Genomic DNA, 18889 nt, shown 5'->3' with positions numbered 1-18889 from the left:
ATCTGCAGAGCCTAGCATAGTGCAGGGTGTTTTGTGTGCATTCGATAAATGTTGGTTGAGTCGAACTGAAGGCATAGTTTCAGTTTTCGTCCATCATCTAACACATATTTAGTGAGATATTTTATGCAAAACGATGTGCTACTTTCTACTGACTCTGAATTTTTTTTTTTTCTGAGACAGAGTCTCACTCTGTCACCCAGGCTGGAGTGCAGTGGTGCGATCTCAGCTCAGTGCAAGCTCCGCTCCCGGGTTCACGCCATTCTCCTGCCTCAGCCTCCCGAGTAGCTGAGATTACAGGTGCCACCACCACGCCCTGCTGATTTTTTGTATTTTTAGTAGAGTCGGGGTTTCACCATGTTAGCCAGGATGTTCTCCATCTCCTGACCTTGTGATCCACCCGCCTCGGCCTCCCAAAGTGCTGGGATTACAGGCATGAGCCACTGCGCCCGGCCTCCTGACTGAATTTTTATGGTATCTACTGACTGCTCAGAATCGGTGGGACATCCCGAAAGACCCCACGTGTCCAGGCAGCACAAATTCAATAAGGTCACCTTCCCAATGATGGCCACTTACTGTGTTCCCTCTCTGGGGGAAAGGCGGGATACTTTCCAATGCTCGAAGACGCAGCTTTGTCTTGGACACTTCCCTGTCTTTTACCCTCCATCCTATCTCCTAAAATATCCTCAATCAGCCCTATCCTCTCCATCCACATTTCCATCATACCAGAGCTTCATCATGGCCCACGTAAAGCACTACCATCACGTCCTAAGCGGTCTTTCTATTTTGTGTCAGATGGTCTTCAAATTTGTTTTCTGGCTGGGTGCAGCGGCTCGCACCTGCAATCCCAGCACTTTGGGAGGTCAAGGCTGGAGAATCACTTGAGCCCAGGAGTTCCAGACCAGGCTGGTCAACATAGTGAGACCCTGTCTTTTTAAAAAAATTGTTTTCCACATTGCCATCAAAAAAGATCTTTCTATATCATGTCATGAATCTTGTTAAAAATCTCACAAAGTAGCCTGGGCAACATAGTAAAACTACAAAATATATATATACACACACACACACATATATATGCCAGGCACATGGTACACACCTGTAGTCCCTCCCAGCTACTTAAGAGGCTGAGACAGGGGAACCTCTTGATCCCAGGAGTTAGAGGCTACAGTGAACTATGATCACACTGCACTACAGCCTGGACAACAGAGTGAGACTTCATCTCTAAAAGCAAACAAAACAAACAACAACAAACCTCACAAAGATTTCCTATCACCTCCATTAGTAGTTCTCAAACTTTCAGACACAATACCCCCTTTTAAATAACAGATATTCTGTAATATCTCTGCTATTCTTCTGAAATAAAATCTGTAAATAATATAAACCAACCACATATAATTAAAAAATATTAGGTTGGTGCAAAAGTAATTGCAGTGTTTGCCATTGAAAGTAATGGTCATTGAAAGTCATAGCAAAAACCACAATTACTTTTACACCAACCTATGTCATTACAGTTGTACAACTATAATATAAAAGGAAAAGCAATGTACTATAAAATGAGATGTATTTCTGGCCGGGCGCTGGCTCACATCTGTAATCCCAGCACTTTGCTAGGCCGAGGTGGGCAGATCACTTGAGGTCAGGAGTTTGAGACCATCCTGGCCACCATGGTGAAACCCATCTCTTCTCAAAACACAAAAATTAGCCTGATATGGTGGTGGGCACCTGTAATCTCAGCTGCTCGGGAGGCTGAGGCAGGAGAATAGCTTGAACTCAGGAGACAGAGGTTGCAGTGAGCCGCGATTGGGCCACTGCACTCCAGCCTGGGTGACACAGTGAGACTCCGTCTCAAAATAAATAAATAAATAAATAAAATAAATTAAAATAGGTGTAAAGCGTAAAACCTGTGCACCTTTGCCCTCCAGACTGGTCTCCCTCAGCCCCGCTGTATTCCACTTGTACCACCCACCCTTGTCCCACTCTCTCTTACGTTCACCCCACAGAAGCACTCCCTCCCAGTCCCCACGTTAGCTCAATGATGCTCCCAAAACACCTCAAAATTCAGCCTCTAGACAGGGCTCGAGTCCCCTTCCAGGCTTGCAAGCACCTCGTGCCTTGACATCACAGTGCTGCTTCACATTTAGTCTTTACAGACTTAGTTGTTACAGTTAAAAAAAAGATGAAATTTTGTAAACATCAAAAGTAAAAAAATACAGTATGATGAGCCCCCATTTACCAATTCCCACATTTCTTTTATTATTTTTATTTTTATTTATTTTTTTCAGACAGAGCCCTCCATTTACGGATTCCCACATTTCTCGTTTTTTTGTTTGTTTGTTTGTTTTTGTTTTTGTGAGACAGGGTTTCACACTGTTGCCCAGGCTGGAGTGCAGTGGCACAGTCCCAGCTCACTGCAACCTCTGCTTCCTGAGTCCAAGCAATTCTCCTGGCTCAGCCTTCCCAGTAGCTGGGATTACAGGCATGTGCCACCATGTCCGGCTAATTTTTTGTATTTTTAGTAGAGACGGGGTTTCACCATGTTGGCCAGGTTGGTCTCGAACTCCTGACCCCAAGTGATCCGCCCACCTCGGCCTCCCAAGGTGCTGGGATTACAGGTGTCCATGGCGCCCAGCCCAATTCCCACATTTCAACCATTATCAACATTTGCCCCACTGGTTTTATTTATTTTTATTTTATTTTTCTTTTCATTTAATTTTATTTTATTCCAGAAATATGCTTGCCCACCTACTGGTTTTGTATATCCACTTATTTCTTTCTTCCTAATATTTTGAACTTAATACCTGATACATTAAATATTTCCTTATGAATCCTGAACATAAATAACATTTTATTACAGATGCGGGAGGTTGTGGTGGGAGGATGGAGGCCTGCAAGGCCCAGACACTCAGCTATGGTAGAAAAGGGCTCGTTATGCATGGAAAAGACTCTTACCAGGAAATTCCACGGGTTTTTGGGGCTCAGTGCCAGGAACTGGGGACAAAGACCAAATGCGTTTTGTATTATGCCGCAGCTGGCATTCTTCTGGAATGAACTAGTTGTAAGAGTGGCTTTCTTCTCACCTTCTCACTTTCTGCTCTAGTATATTCATTGCTCACCAAGGCAGAGACCTGCAAGGCTATTACCCTGGGCAGCTGGCAAGACTCCATTTTGATCACGGTGCAAAGAGAGCTCCCAGGTGAGATACCCTCCTCAGTCTCAATTTCCAAGAATGTCACGAAAGTTACAATGATAAAAAGTGGTGGGCAGGGGGAAGACTCCTCATAATAATGATGACAGCAAAAATAAGTATTATTTAATGGATAGAAGAGGTTTGGAAGGAAATATACCAAACTGTTAATTTTTTTTTAATGAGTGGTGACATTATTCTTACTTTATATCTTACTGTTTTGAGACAAGGTCTTGCTCTGTTGTCCAGGCTGGAGTGCGGTGGCAAGATCTTGGCTCACCACAACCTCCACCTCCCAGGTTCGAGCAATTCTCGTGCCTCAGCCTCCCCAGTAGCTGAGACTCCAGGCACACGTTACCACACCCAGCTAATTTTTTTGTATTTTTAGTAGAGATGGGGTCTCACCATGTTGGCCAGGCTGGTCTCAAACTCCTGGCCTCAAGTGATCCGCCCACCTTGGCCTCCCAAAGTGCTGGGTTTACAGGCATGAGCCGCTGCACCCAGCCCACAGGCACTTTGACCTTATTTTCTAGTTAGAGGAGGCTGGAAACCACGGGGGTTAAAAGCAGCAAGTAGAATAAATTACAAAATGTTTGACTTTGGGCAATTTTCATTTCTTATCCACATATCAATTGCCTCATCTATTAAATAAAATAACTGGAGTAACATTCCAGAGCATTGTAAGCACTCGACATATGTTTGCTCTCCTTTGACTCAACATCTAGTATATATTACACATTTCTCTTAATTGCCTGTGACATAGTCGGCTCCTGGGTATCCTCCATGCAAGAAGGGAGCCACAGCGTGTGTGGCTTCAAACAGCGCAGAGTCTAAATGTAATCGATGATCAAACAAGAAGTAGCTTTAAGGGCCATTTTGTTTTAATTAGATGAAAGAAGTGGAGCTCAGAGAGGTGACATGTTTGGCCTGGGGTCACCCAGTTAGTTGGTATAAAAGTTGGGCTTGGTGGCCGGGTACGGTGGCTCATTCCTGTAATCCCAGCACTTTGGGAGGCCGAGGCGGGTGGATCACCTGAAGTCAGGCGTTCAAGACCAGCCTGACCAACATGGAGAAACCCCGTCTCTACTGAAAATACAAAATTAGCTGGGCGTGGTGGTGCATGCCTGTAATCCCAGCTACTCCGGAGGCTGAGCCAGGAGAATCACTTGAATCCGGGAGGCAGAGGTTGCAGTGAGTTGAGATCACACCATTGCACTCCAGCCTGGGCAACAAGAGTGAAACTCAAAAAAAAAAAAAAAAAAAAGTTGGGCTTGAATCCATTTACATTTTCTGGTTCCCAGTTCAAGACTCTTTGTTCTAATTCAAATCCATACTATGTTAAACTATTAGGGCTATGTTTTCTGCCAGAGGATAGACAAGAAAGGAAATGACAGACCCCCATTGCCAGAGCTGCTCATGGCCCAACTCCACAGGACACCCTCCGTGTTGTGTGAACCCTGACATCGCTCTCCTCCACGTCCCACCGCCACCTCGCCTGGCACCCAAATATCAGTCCTACCAGAGGACGGCTCAATTAAAGGAAACCTTGAGCTGAAAGACTTGTGCCTGCCCAAGGTTAGCCTTAAGTGGAAAACTCAATGCAAATGTCAGTCTATGAGCTCATTAAACTTCTAGTTAAGAAGAAAAAAGAAGACAAGCAAAACAAAACAACAACTAGGAAATAATGACGACGTCAGGACGAGACCTAAGTTCAGCTATTGTAGTCATGGTGTAACTTGATAGGTGTCTAACGGCTTACCTTCCCCAGATATATTCCTCCGCCAACTTGATGTCCTTTAGTATTAGAGTCCTTCCTTTGAGCGAGAGTCTTGTCTTCAGAAGGGCATTGATGTATTACTTGAAAAGGGAGGATATTCTGGTGCTAGAGAAACACCCAGTCAAAGGTAGAGGCAGGCTGGCAGTCCAGCAGAGGCAACTTAGGAGCAGTCACCAGGGCCTGGTTCGGCACTCAGCACCATCAGTGACAGAGAAGTGACTAGATTGGTAGTGATGGTCACACAGAATCCGAATTCACAAGAGACTGATGCATTCCCCAGGCCACTCATGTTTTGATTGACAGCGGGAGACATTCTTTCGTAGGAAAAGGAGTACCCTCACCATCCTTTAAGGCACCTACTTTACAAGGTCACGTACCCGATAAGCATGAAATAAGAACAAGTAGAGGTGGGTGGGTATTCTCAACGGTTCTTTAGGCCCATCCACAACAGAGCACCTTCCAATCATCCAGCATCTCAACCCGTTCAGTACCCCACAAGCATGGTCAGATGCTTGCTCTTGCTTTTTCTGAACGTCAGGCAGAGCCACTCCATTCTTAAAGAAGAACACACTCTTTCTTAAAGAAGGCCCGTCACAGTCGAGGTTACCCAATCAGGCAAACATAACTGATGATGAAGCAGTCTTCGACTCCTCTGTGACGCTGTGTGATTAGTTCACAGCGATAAACTCACAGAAGGCTATCACCTCCTTTAGATTTAGATGTTCCTAAATCTCAGCTAACACTTAATCGTTTTCACATCAACAGCAGCTCATCTCAATAGTTTTCACATCAACAGCAGCTCATCTCAATAGTTTTCACAACAACAGCAGCTCATCTCACCTATTTTATAGTTTAAAAACATAAACGTGTATGAGAACATTTAGAAAACATTCACAATCAAAAACGGAATGATTGAAAGTTACCCACAATATCATCACCCAAAGATAATCATGCAGAATCATCCAGATCTACATCAAAATAGGACGGGATGGGTATTTTGAAACCTTTTTATTTTTGGTAATAGCTGCATTGAGATAATTCACATACCATATGATTTATCCATTTAATTCAATTGAATGAATTCAATTCAATTCAATGCATAATTCAACTGAAACCTTTGTTTAAACATGTATTGTGGACTTTTTTCCATTTCAAAAGTTATAATCCTACTACAGCATCCTTTTTTTTTTTTTTAGATGAGTCTCACTCTTGTTGCCCAGGCTGGAGTGCAGTGGCGCGATCCCGGCTCACTGCAGCCTCTGCCTTTGGGTTCAAGTGATTCTCCTGCCTTAGCCTCCCATGTAGCCAGGATTACAGGTGGCCACCATCATGCTCAGCTAATTTTGTATTTTGCTCAGCTAATTTTGTATTTTTAGTAGAGATGGAGTTCGCCATGTTGGCCAGGCTGGTCTTGAACTCCTGACCTCAGGTGATCTGCCAACCTTGGCCTCCCAAAATGCTGGGATTACAGGCATGAGCCACCGCACCTAGCCATACAGCATCATTTTTAATGGTGGCGTGGCATTCCCACATATTTCTGTGTCATTGTCTAAATAATTTCCTATTTTTTTACATGCAAGCTGTCCCACTCTTTTTATTATCATAAAAACACTTGGACAAGCATTCTTAGAGCTAAGTCTTTGTTGACATCCTAATTGTTGGGACAAAATATGTGCAGATTTTCAAGGTCTTAATCTATATCACCAAAGCTGGACCGGTGAAAGTATACTGCCACAAACGGTATTTTGCCATTACATTTTGGTTGTTCTTTGCTTTGCTTTTCCAAGGGACACCTATTTGAATAGGGGTACAGGAAGGTTATAACTGATTTCAAGTCCATCAGACCCCAAGAGGCACAGAGTGGTTAGTCTAACCAGATGTATTGATTCCTTTTTTATTTTATTTTATTTATTTCTTTGAGACAGGGTCTTGCTCTGTCACCCAGGCTGTGTCTCGGCTCTCTGCGACCTCTGCCTCCTGGGCTCAAGGATCCTCCTACCTAAGCCTCCCTAGTAGCTGGGATTACAGGTGTACACCACCACACCTGGCTACTTTTTGTATTTTTTTGTAGAGACGGGTTTTCGCCATGTTGCCCAGGCTGGCCTCGAACTCCTGAGCTCAAGCGATCTGCCCCCATCAGCCTCCAAAAATGCTGGGATTACAGGCGTGAGCCACCACTCCAGGCCTGCACTGGTTCCTTGAAGCAACAAACATCCACAGAACAGTTACACTGGGAAAGGGCGCCAGGGACCTTGGAGCATGGGGAGTGGCTGTGCATGGGCAGATCTAGTGCAGAGTGTGATATGCATCACCTCCTAGGACCTGTCATTGGAGAGAAGGAGGGATGCTAAAGGGAAGAACAGGGAACAGAAGTCCCTGAACCATCTACTACAGCTTTGCCAGGGCTGGTCGTAGAGCTATGGGAGTCTTGTCAACACTCTCTTGTTAGCCTCATGGCCATTTCCAGGGAATGGATTCCAGCTGATAAGAAAATGGACTGCTTTTTTCTACTGGGTTTTCAGCAAACTGTTTCTGTTTCCATTTAGACCGCTCATAGACTTGACAATTCCACCCAAGAGAAAATATCACTATCAGCCTCAATTAGACCAACAAACGCTCATTCGATATATTTGCCTTCGAAGACATTCAAAGCCTGCTGAGCCGTGGTATAAAGAAACCACTTACCAAAGAGACTATTCTCTGCCGTTCTATGAGATTGGTAAGTCAGGCCAACTGCTCTTAACTCTCTGAGATTAACCTTGCCTGGGCCACAGATCAGCATCTCCCATGGGCTCGCTGTCTCAGGGAGCCTGTTTGGGACCAGTCGAGTTGGAGGCATGGATATGTGTGTGTGTTTCTGCGTGCAGGAAGAATTCAGAGGGCCTCCCAAGGCTCCTCCCTATCTAGCTCCCTGCAGAGGAGACTTCAGGGATGAAAACGCATATATCCTTTGTAACACACGGTCTCAAGTCTGACCACTCTTTTCTTTTTTTTAAATGAGAGACAGGGTCTTGCTATGTTGCCCAGGCTGGCCTTGAACTCCTGGCCTAAAGCAATCCTCCTGGCTCAGTCTCCTGAGTGGCTGAGACTATAGGCATAAGTCACTGCACCCAGCTAATTGCTTAATTCTTTTTTGTAGAGATGAAGGTCTCACTATGTTGCCCAGGCTGGCCTCAAACTCCTGACCTCAAGTGATCCTCCCGCCTCAGCTTCTCGAAGTGCTGGGATTACAGGTGTGAGCCACCACACCTAGTCTTCACTGAGTCCCTTGTCACATGACAAAGTCATTATTGTGCCTAAACATAGTGTTAACGGAACTTTTCTTATTCCCGATTTCAAACTTTACAACAATGATTTGACATTTAGAGGTATGTTTCAGACATTCTAAGTTCCCCTTGTAATATGTGAGGCTGCAGCATGTAAAAGAATACTGAAAGGGGGCTGGGCACAGTGGCTCATGCCTGTAATCCCAGCACTTTGGGAGGCCGAGGCAGGCAGATCACCTGAGGTCAGGAGATTGAGACCAGCCTGGCCAACATGGAGAAACCCTATCTCTACTAAAAATACAAAAGTAGCCAGGCTTGGTGGTGCATGCCTGTAATCCCAGCTACTCGGGAGGCTGAGGCAGGAGAATCTCTTGAACCCAGGAGGCAGAAGTTGCGGTGAGCCGAGATTGTGCCATTGCACTCCAGCCTGGGCAACAGGAGCAAAACTCCGTCTCAAATAAATTAAATAAATACTGAAAGGGACTGAGGCTCCCGACATGTAGGACCTTGGGGGAGGACATGTAGACACCAATTTAAACATTGCTGTGTCCCTGCTGTCATTGGGGCTTTGAATTTTAGTTCTTGGGATGAATTACTTCATTGACGAACTTTTTTTTTTTTTTTTGAAATGGAGTCTCACGCTGTCGCCCAGGCTGGAGTGCAGTGGCACCATCTGGGTTCACTGCAACCTCTGCCTCCTGGGTTCAAGCGATTCTCCTGCCTCAGCCTCCCAAGTAACTGGGATTACAGGCCCATACCACCACACCTGGCTAATTTTTGTATTTCTGGTGGAGACGGGTTCTCACGCTGTTGGCCAGGCTGGTCTCGAACTCAAACCCATGGAGCTAAACGAATGTTAGCAAAGCAATGAAATGCTTACCATCTACTATATATTGTGCCAGTTCACAGTAAGTCTAGGAGATGATTTCAGTCCTGCAGGGAACTCACAATCCAGTTGGGAAGATGAAGCTTGAGGACTGACTAAATACCAAATAGGGGAGCAGGAGTTGAAAGATGAGGCCGGGCACGCTGGCTCACGCCTGTAATCCCAGCCCTTTGGGAGGCCAAAGCAGGAAGATCACCTGAGGTCAGAAGTTCGAGACCAGCCTGGCCAACACGGCAAAACCCTATCTCTACTAAAAAATACAAAAATTAGCTGGGTGTGGTGGCATGCACCTATAATCCCAGCTACCTGGGAGGCTGAGGCAGGAGAATCGCTGGAACCCAGGGGGTGGACGTTGCAGTGAGCTGAGATTGCGCCACTGCACTCCAGCCTGGGTGATCGAGACTCCATCTCAAAAAATAAAATAAAAATGAGATCACTGGGACCTAGAATAGCCAGAAGAGCAGCGTGCAGGAATGGGGACCGGAGCTGGGCCTTGATGGGTCAGGTGTGCACAGTGGAGAAGAAACAAGGACAGCAGAGATGGGGACCCTGAAACTAGGGACAGTGCATAGGATGGGCGAGGCGTGTACGGGAGTGGAGAGGACTCCAGTGAGGCAAATACTGGCTTGACTGGGCAGCGTAGAAGGGGCAGTGAAAGATGACATGCGAACTGGCAGAGTAGTAGGAGAGAATACCCGAACAGAAGAGAAGCTGAAGGAGTGTGAGAAGCTGAATTTGGACAACCGGAGCCATTGTAGGATCATAGTCAAGGGAGTGACCCAGTCAGCTTTAGAGGACATGAGTCTGTCAGTTCTGCTCAGGATGGGTTGGAGAAGGCATGGACTGCAGGTGAGAAGAGCAGCTCACTGTTGCAGTGATACAGTGTGAGCAGCATGAAGCACTGGACAGGATTCAGGCACCACAACACTGCAGGCCTGGAGCGTTCTAGCTACGTGGTGTTGGGCAACGTACTTAGCTTCTCTGAACCTTTTTGCTCCTCTCTAAGATGCAGAATCAAAGTCCACTGTTGAGGATAGCTGTTAGGATTTAAGGATGTCGGCCATGTGCCTAGAACTGCGCTAAGTGGCATACTCACACACACGTATGTGTATACACTCCTCGCTGCAATTAGTGGTAACAGTCCCCGTGAACTAGGTAGTAGTAGAATTATTGTTAGCCCCATCTAGCAGAAGAGGAAACAGGCTTTGAGACTTTTAAAAAGTCTACTCAAGCAAGTAGCTGCTAAGTCATCAGTCCAGCCCAAGCGGAGATATGTTACCCTCCAAAGCCCACGCTTTTCAATTAAATGAGGGAGGTTACAGGGGAAATGGAAAAAAGACTCATATGGCAGAGCATTTGGAGTGAAAAAGGACAGTGCGAACAGAAAAAGAAACGGAGAGAAATGAAAGACAACTCTGCACCCTCTCATTTGTGCAAAATCAGTGATGCTTCTGATAGAAATAATGGATTTAGGCAGAAGAGATGTAGTCAAGTTGGGATCTAGGGACAATTAAAAACACGGTACCAGAAAGAAAGTGGTGCAGCCTGGGGACCATAAGAGGAGAAACAGCTTCAGACAGTCCCCTATTTAGTGAGGTTTGAAGCTAGACCAATTCTAGAGATGATTTGTATTTATATATTCATCCTTCATTTATTGAATTATGCATTGAATATCTATTTGTTATCTGTTGCTGAGTAACAAATCATTCCAAAATGTAATGACTGAAAACATTAATGATGATTTTTGTTGTTGTTCTCATGGTTTCTGTGGGTAGGAATTTGAGAACTGCTCAGTTGGGCATTCTGGCTCAGGGTCTCTCTTAAGGTTTCGGTTGGATGTCAGTGGGGGCTGCAGTCTTGCCTGAAGGCTTGACTGGGGCTGGAGGATCCACCTCCAAGGGGGCCCACACATGTGATTGCTGAGTTGGTGCTCGCTGTTGGCTGGAGACCTCAGTGCCTTTCCATGTGGGTCTCTCCGTGGGGCTGCGTGAGTGTCCTGACAGCATGGCAGTCAGCTTCCCTTAGACAGCAATCTGAGACCACGGTGGAAACCGCAATGCTTTTTGTGACCCAGACTCAAAAGTCACATGCTGACACTTCTTGGCCAGGCACAGTGGCTCACACCTGTAATCCCAACACTTTGGGAGGCCGAGGCAGACAGATCACCTGAGGCCAGGAGTTCGAGACTAACCTGGCCAACGTGGTGAAACCCCATCTCTACTAAAAATACAAAAATTAGCCAGACATGGTGGTGAATGCCAGTAATCCCAGCTACTCAGGAAGCTGAGGCAGGAGAAACGTTTGAACCCAGAAGGTGGAGGTTGCAGTGAGTTGAGGTCATGCCACTGCACTCCAGCCTGAGTGACAGAGCAAGACTCCGTCTCAAAAAACAGAAAACAAAAGTCATACACTGTCACTTCTGATGTATCCTGTTAGTCACATACAGTCAGCTCTAAAGCAGTGTGCAGAGGATTACACAAGGCATGAATACCAGGAGGCGAGAATCATTGGGGTCCATGCTGGAAGCTGGTGACCCCAGTATGATTTAGTTGTTTGTTGAGCAACTATTATGAACTAGACACTGCTATCTGCCTAGTACAGTGACCAGGGAAGATAAGATACCTGCTTCCGCAGAGCTGACATTCTGGTGGGGTATATAGATCATAGACAAGTGCATTTTTTTTTTCAAATTATAGATTGTGGTAGTGCTATATGGGAAATAAGCAGGGAGATGAGGATAGCTAAAGGAAGTTACTTTAAATAGGGCAGTCAGGGAAAATGTCTATGCAATTTTAGCTGAGCCTTGAAAAATAAGAATGAGTCATATAAAGGGCATTTCAGGCAAAAGTAACAGTAAGTGCAAAAGCCTGGAAGCTGGGAAGGGCTTGCATATTTGAGGAACAGAAAGGAGACCAGTGTCATTTGGTGGGTAATGAGTTAAGAGGGATCAGGCAACTGGATTTTATTCTAAGAGCAATAGTAAGACATTGAAGGATTTTTAACAGAAGAGTGACATCTTATATTTTAATGGCATTATTTGTATTACTCTGGCTGCGGTTTTTTTTTGAGACGGAGTGTTGCTCTGTCACCCAGGCTGCAGTGCAGTGGCACAATCTCAGCTCACTGCAACCTCCACCTCCTGGGTTCAAGCAATTCTCCTGCCTCAGCCTTCCAAGTAGCTGCGACTACAGGCGCGTGCCACCAGGCCCGGCTAATTTTTGTATTTTTAGTAGAGGCGTGGTTTCACCACGTTGGACAGGATGGTCTCAATCTCTTGACCTCGTGATCTGCCTGCCTCAGCCTCTCAAAGTGCTGGGATTACAGGCGAGAGCCACAATGCCCGCCCTCTGGCTGCTGTTAAGACACTGTTTGGAGGGGAAATGGAGGGGAAGAGTTTCTCAGGCAGACCACTGAGAAACAATTTAGTAGGTTAGACCAGAGGTGATGGTGGCTGGGACCAGCAGGGAAGATAAAGAGGAGTAAATGGATTCCAGAGATATTTTGGGGGTGGCATCAACTGGACTTGGTGATATATTTGATGCCAAGAACACTTTCACTTACTCATACGTATCCCTTCAGTAAATAATTTGAAGGCCTATTTAAGTGCCAGTCAATGTGCCAGGTTTTAGCAATACCACGTGAAGCAAAAATAGACACAAGATTTCTACACTCAGTGACCATGGATGGGAGTGGTGGCTCATGCTGTAATCCCAGCACTTCGGGGGACCAAGGTGGGAGGATAGCTTGAGGACAGGAGTTTGAGACCAGCCTGGGTGACACAGTGAGAACCCACTTCTACAGAAGACATTTAAAAATTAACTGGGCGTAGTGGCCCCTGTGGTCCAAGCTACTCAGGAGGCTGAGTCCAGAGGATTACTTGAGCCCAGGAGTCTGGGGCTGCATGAGCTATGATTATACTACTGCACTCCAGCCTGGCAACATAGCAAGACCCCAACTCTAAAAAATAAATAACTGTAAATAATCATAAAAGTCTACCTGCCTTAAATGCTATGAAGCAGAGTTTATATGGGGGTATAGGAGCATACAGTAAGTCAGAGAAAGCTTCCCTTAGGAAATGATGAGCCAAGAGCTGAAGGATAAGCTAAAAGTTAACTGGGCAAAGAGTGGGGAAACAGGTTCACAGCGAGTACAGCATGTGCAAAGGCCCTGTGGCAGGAAGGAGCATGACACGTTTGAGGAACTAAAAAATATAAGGGTGTGCTGGAGTATAGAAATCAGGAGGGATCATGGAGCCGGGTGTGGTGGAGGGACGGCAAGACCAGAGTAAGAAAGAGGTTACAGGTCATGTTCAGGGTTTGGCCTCTAGTCTGAGAATAAGGGGAAACTGTTGAAAAGTTTTAAGGAGGGCAGAAGTAATGGTTACAATTTCATTTTGTGAGGGATAAAAGACTACAAACTGGGTTCAGTGTATACTGCTTGTGTGATGGGTGCACCAAAACCTTACAAATCACCACTAAAGAGCTTACCATGTAACCAAATACCATCTGTTCCCCCCAAACCTATGGAAATAAAAAATTTTTAAAAATTCATTTTGAAAATGTTACTCTAACTGTGAAGAAGAAAAGGAGGGGCAGGGTGGGGAGTAGCATGGGGCGAAGATTGAATGTGGAGAGTCAGGAGGAAATTGCAGTGGTTAAAGTTTTTTTCTTTTTTTGAGACAGGGTCTCCTTCCCATTATCCAGGCTGGAGTGCAATGGTGCAATCTCGGCTCATGGCAGCCTTGACAGCCCAGACTCAAGTGATCCTCCTACCTCAGCCCCCCGAGTAGCTGGGACTACAGGCACGTGCCACCACACCCAGCTACTTTTTGTATTTTTTGTAGAGACAGGGTCTCACTATGTTGCCCAGGCTGGTCTCAAACTCCTGGGTTCAAGCAATCTGCCCGCCTCAGCCTCCCAAAGTGCTCGGATTACAGGCATGAGCCACCACACCTGGCCAGGTTAAAGATTCTTAATTTTGGTTACATTGCTTGGAGTTTTAAAAAATCTGGACGCCCAGGCTATACCCAATACCAATTAAATCAGGATCTCTGGGTGGGGCAGTTAAGGGGGGGTCCCAGGCATCAGTCGTTTTTAAAACTCCCCAGATAGATGTAATTAAACTAAAGAGCTTCTGCACAGCAAAAGAAACTACCATCAGAGTGAACAGGCAACCTACAGAATGGGAGAAAATTTTTGCAATCTACTCATCTGACAAAGGGCTGATATCCAGAACCTATAAAAAACTCAATCAAATTTATAAGAAAAAAACAAACAACCCCATCAAAAAGTGGGCAAAGGATATGAACAGACAATTCTCAAAAGAAAGCATTCATACAGCCAACAGACACATGAAAAAATGCTCATCATCACTCGCCATCAGAGAAATGCAAATCAAAACCACAATGAGATACCATCTCGCACCAGTTAGAATGGTGATCATTAAAAAAATCAGGAAACAACAGGTGCTAGAGAGGATGTGGAGAAATAGGAACACTTTTACACTGTTGGTGGGACTGTAAACTAGTTCAACCATTGTGAAAAACAGTGCAGCGATTCCTCAAGGATCTAGAACTAGAAATACCATTTGACCCAGCCATCCCATTACTGGGTATATACCCAAAGGATTATAAGTCATGCTGCTATAAAGACACATGCACACGTATGTTTATTGCAGCACTGTTCACAATAGCAAAGGCTTGGAACCAACCCAAATGTCCATCAGTGACAGACTGGATTAAGCACATATACACCATGGAATACTATGCAGCCATAAAAAAGGATGAGTTTGTGTCCTTTGTAGGGACATGGATGCAGCTGGAAACCATCATTCTCAGCAAACTATCACAAGAACAGAAAACCAAATACCACATGTTCTCACTCATAGATGGGAATTGAACAATAAGATCACTTGGACACAGGAAGGGGAACATCACACACCGGGTCCTATTGTGGGGAGAGGGGAGGTGGGAGGGATAGCATTAGGAGATATACCTAATGTAAATGACGAGTTAATGGGTGCAACACACCAACATGGCACATGTTTACATACATAACAAAACCTGCATGTTGTGCACATGTACCCTAGAACTTAAAGTATAATAATGACAAAAAAATTACATAGATCTATAAATTGAACAATTTAGTAACATATTGCTAAATTCGAAAAGTCATAAAATAACAATGGTTTTAAAGGTAAAAATTATATATGTGTTAAAAATTCTAGAAGAATAACAAAAATGTTATCAGTGATTATTTTTAGGCACAGATTGGAGGTGGTTTTTTTTCTCCTATCTGAATTGTCAAATTGTCAACTTTCTTACATAAAAAATATAATTATTTAAAAAAAAAAACTCCCCAGATAATTCCATAGCGCAGCCAAGTTTGAGAAGCAGTGATTTAGGCAGCAGATGCCGGTGTTAGCAGTGTAGTAGTTAGCAGACGGATCTACATTTGAGAGATGCGTAGGTGGCAATGATTTTCTAAACAACAACAGGCCGGCAAAGGGCTGGTCTGCAAGAGGCCTGACAAGGATTCCTTGGGGAAGAGTTTTTCACAGAATAAGAGAAAGAATATTAAGTTGTTTATCAAAGGTATAGGCTGTTTATCCTAACGATTTGGCCAGTGATTGTTTGTTTGTTTGTTTGTGATGGAGTCTCACTCTGTCGCCCAGGCTGGAGTGCAGTGGCATGATCTCGGCTCACCACAACCTCCGCCTCCCAGATTCAAGCGATTCTCCTTCCTCAGCCTCCCAAGTAGCTGGGATTACAGGTATCCGCCACCATACCTGGGCTAATTTTTGTATTTTTAGTAGAGAAGAGGTTTCACCATGTTGGCCAAGCTGAACTCCTGACCTCAGGTGATCCACCCGCCTCGGCCTCTGAGGTGTCTGATTAAATATAGACCACGATAGAGCATGGTTATTGCTTAAACAATTCTTCCTCAGTTAAGATGATTTCTCAGCACACATCATTTCATTGATTTCCGTAGGAAACATTTTTGGGCGCTGACTATGTGCAAGACACAGTGGAGGGTATGTAGAAGGCGCTGTCCTCAGAGAGTTTATAGCCTGGGAGGATAAGATGGCCCCTCGGCGGAAAGTTACCCTTGTGTGACTCACCCTAGTGCCAAATAATTCAAATAACTCATTTTTCCAAACTAAAATATATGCCTTTACCGACAGCGTGACCCTTAGGCTCTCTGACCCTCAATATTCTCATCTGTGAAAAGGATAAAAATAGTATCTACCTAATAGAATTGAGATACCGATATAAAGAATTTAAGCATTGTGCCTGTATGTAATATTAACATGCCTTCAAAAATGTTAGTTACTATTAGTATTGATCAAGAATAAACGTGTCCCATAATCAGTATCTGTAAAAGACCAATACAATGGAATTGCATATATCACTGAGATTAAGTTCTAAAATCGGTACACAAGGTAAAAATCATGCATGATCAAAGTTATCCATGAAAAATATCTTAGACTGGCCAGGTGCGGTGGCTCACACCTGTAATCCCAGCACTTTGGGAGGCTGAGGTGGGTGGATCACTTGAAGTCAGGAGTTCGAGACCAGCTTGGCCAACATGGTGAAACCCTATCTCTACAACACACACACACACACACACACACACACACACACACACACACACAAATTAGCTCATGCCTGTAGTCCCAGCTACTCAGGAGGCTGAGGCAGGAGAACTGTCTGAACCCCAGGAGGCGGAGGTTGTAGTGAGCCAAGATTGCACCACTGCACTCCAGCCTGGGCAACCCACAAACAAAAACTCTTGATTGTTAAAGAGTGATATTATATGAAATCATTAACGTATTTGGAATACATGGAATTCTCAGCAAGGTGGTTAAAGTTTCTCTGTGGTTATCAACTAATTATTCATTTTATTTTCCAACAATGACTTTCAAAGGAGTCACCACCACGAATCCACGTGAACAATAATTACATTTTGTCAGATGATAAGGAAATCCAAAAAATCATTTCACACTTTCTTTCCATAGCATCCCCAATCTGTGTAGCATGTTTCAGGGTTGATAACACCCACTGTTCTCACAACATTGACTGTTGAGTTCACCTGGCTAAACTGTGTATGATTCAAACCCATCGTACAGCCTACAAGGATCACGAAGAGTTGCTGAATGGAATTCCTCACACTTCTAAATTACTTTGATACATTTCCAGAGATAGATTAATTAGAAGGCCATCATTGCTATTTGACTCCATAAAAAACCTTGAAAAGTCATATTGTTGCTGACTACAGACAGGATCACACTTGATTAAATCTAAAATTCCTCAAAGATTTCATTTCTAGTCATACTCCTTGGGCTAGTGAAATGTTATCCATTCTTAATATCCAGAAATGTTTATTTCTTGAGATACTGTTGAAGCACTAAGGAATGTAGACTAGAACAATGAAGGATTAATGGTTTTGGAGTCTGTTCTGTGTCAGATGTGGACTGTACCTCTTACAAGTGACGTATACTTGGGTAAATTAATCTTTTTGAGATGGCGATATCAGTGTACCACTGAGAATTACTCTAAATATTAATGTAATACTCTAATATTCACCTAATACTATAATAAAGTTTTGTTACAATGCAGCCGGGTGCAGTGGCTCACGCCTGTAATCCCAGCACTTTGGGAGGCCGAGCTGGGCAGATCACTTGAGCTCAGGAGTTCGAGACTAGCCTGGCCAACATGGCAAAACCCCATCTCTACTAAAAATACAAAAATTAGGGATGGTGCGAACATCTGTAATCCCAGCTACTTTGCTGAGGCAGGAGAATCACTTGAACCTGGAAGGCGGAGGTTATAGTGAGCCAAGACGGCGCCTCTGCACTCCAGCCTGGACGACAGAGTAAGACTGTCTGAAAAAAAAAAAAAAAAAAGCTTTTTTACAATGCTTTTGAAACACTAGTCTTTGGTTCCTTGAGCAATAATTGTATTAAAGTGAAGCCCTCTTTGAACTCTTATTTTCAGATAAACAAAACTGTTAATGATGATAGATTAGAGGTTATAAAATAGGAGGGAACACCAGTGGGTGTGAATTTAGGAATGGCAGGATCACCCAAGGTAGGAGAGTGGGTGGATAAGACATGTGAAATCTCAAGTAAGACCAGTAGATTTTGAGTTCTGCCTCCACCATTTCCTGGCTGTGTGACCTTGGGCAATGTACTTGTCACTCTGTTGCTTCTGATAGCAAAGGGGATGGTGAAACAGATTCAAGTTGAAGAAAGATTGGTTTAAAGTTGGCTGCTGTGTGGAGGTTGGATTACAACAGCAGGAGTGTAAGGAAGAGGAAAGGATATCAGTGTTTTAGGTGAGAGTCCAGGTGGCCTGGGCCAGGGTGTGACGGGGGCGTGGAGAGAAGTAGGAAGTGAAAATTAATTGGATTTGGTTGGTGAGAGAGTGGTCAGGGGTGACTCCCAGGTTTCTGGCTTGTGTTATTATAAGTAACACAGAAGAATGGATGAACTTCATTGATTTCTTTGCTTTTCTCTTCTTTTTTTTTTTTTTTTTTAACTTTTGAGATGAAGTTTCCCTCTTGCTGCCCAGGCCAGAGCGCAGTGATGCAATCTCGGCTCACTGCAACCTCCGCCTTCCGGGTTCAAGCAATTCTCCTGCCTCAGCCTCTTGAGTAGCTGGAATTACAGGCACTCGCCACCACGCCCAGCTAATTTTTTGTATTTTTAGTAGAGATGGGATTTCACCATGTTGTCCAGGCTGGTCTCGAACTCCTGACCTCAAATGATCCCCCCCCCCC

The 18889-nt window shown here is 44.5% G+C and overlaps 1 protein-coding gene across 3 annotated transcripts in view; it reads left to right on the top strand.

Moving 5' to 3' along the window:
- Positions 1-18889, top strand: part of C1H1orf100 (chromosome 1 C1orf100 homolog) — a 39580-nt gene that overhangs the window by 19278 nt on the left and 1413 nt on the right. Inside the window, exons 3-4 of one of the 3 annotated variants that reach the window (XM_023216153.2) lie at positions 3095-3190; positions 7505-7677. In XM_023216153.2, coding sequence (XP_023071921.1) covers positions 3095-3190; positions 7505-7677 — 269 coding nt within the window. The remainder of the gene's footprint in view (positions 1-3094; positions 3191-7504; positions 7678-18889) is intronic. The other 2 variants (XM_023216154.1, XM_023216155.2) reach the window with 2 other exon arrangements.

Source organism: Piliocolobus tephrosceles, chromosome 1 (genome assembly GCF_002776525.5).
Source record: "Piliocolobus tephrosceles isolate RC106 chromosome 1, ASM277652v3, whole genome shotgun sequence".
Taxonomy (NCBI): domain Eukaryota; kingdom Metazoa; phylum Chordata; class Mammalia; order Primates; family Cercopithecidae; genus Piliocolobus; species Piliocolobus tephrosceles.
This window is presented reverse-complemented; position numbering and strand designations above follow the sequence as displayed.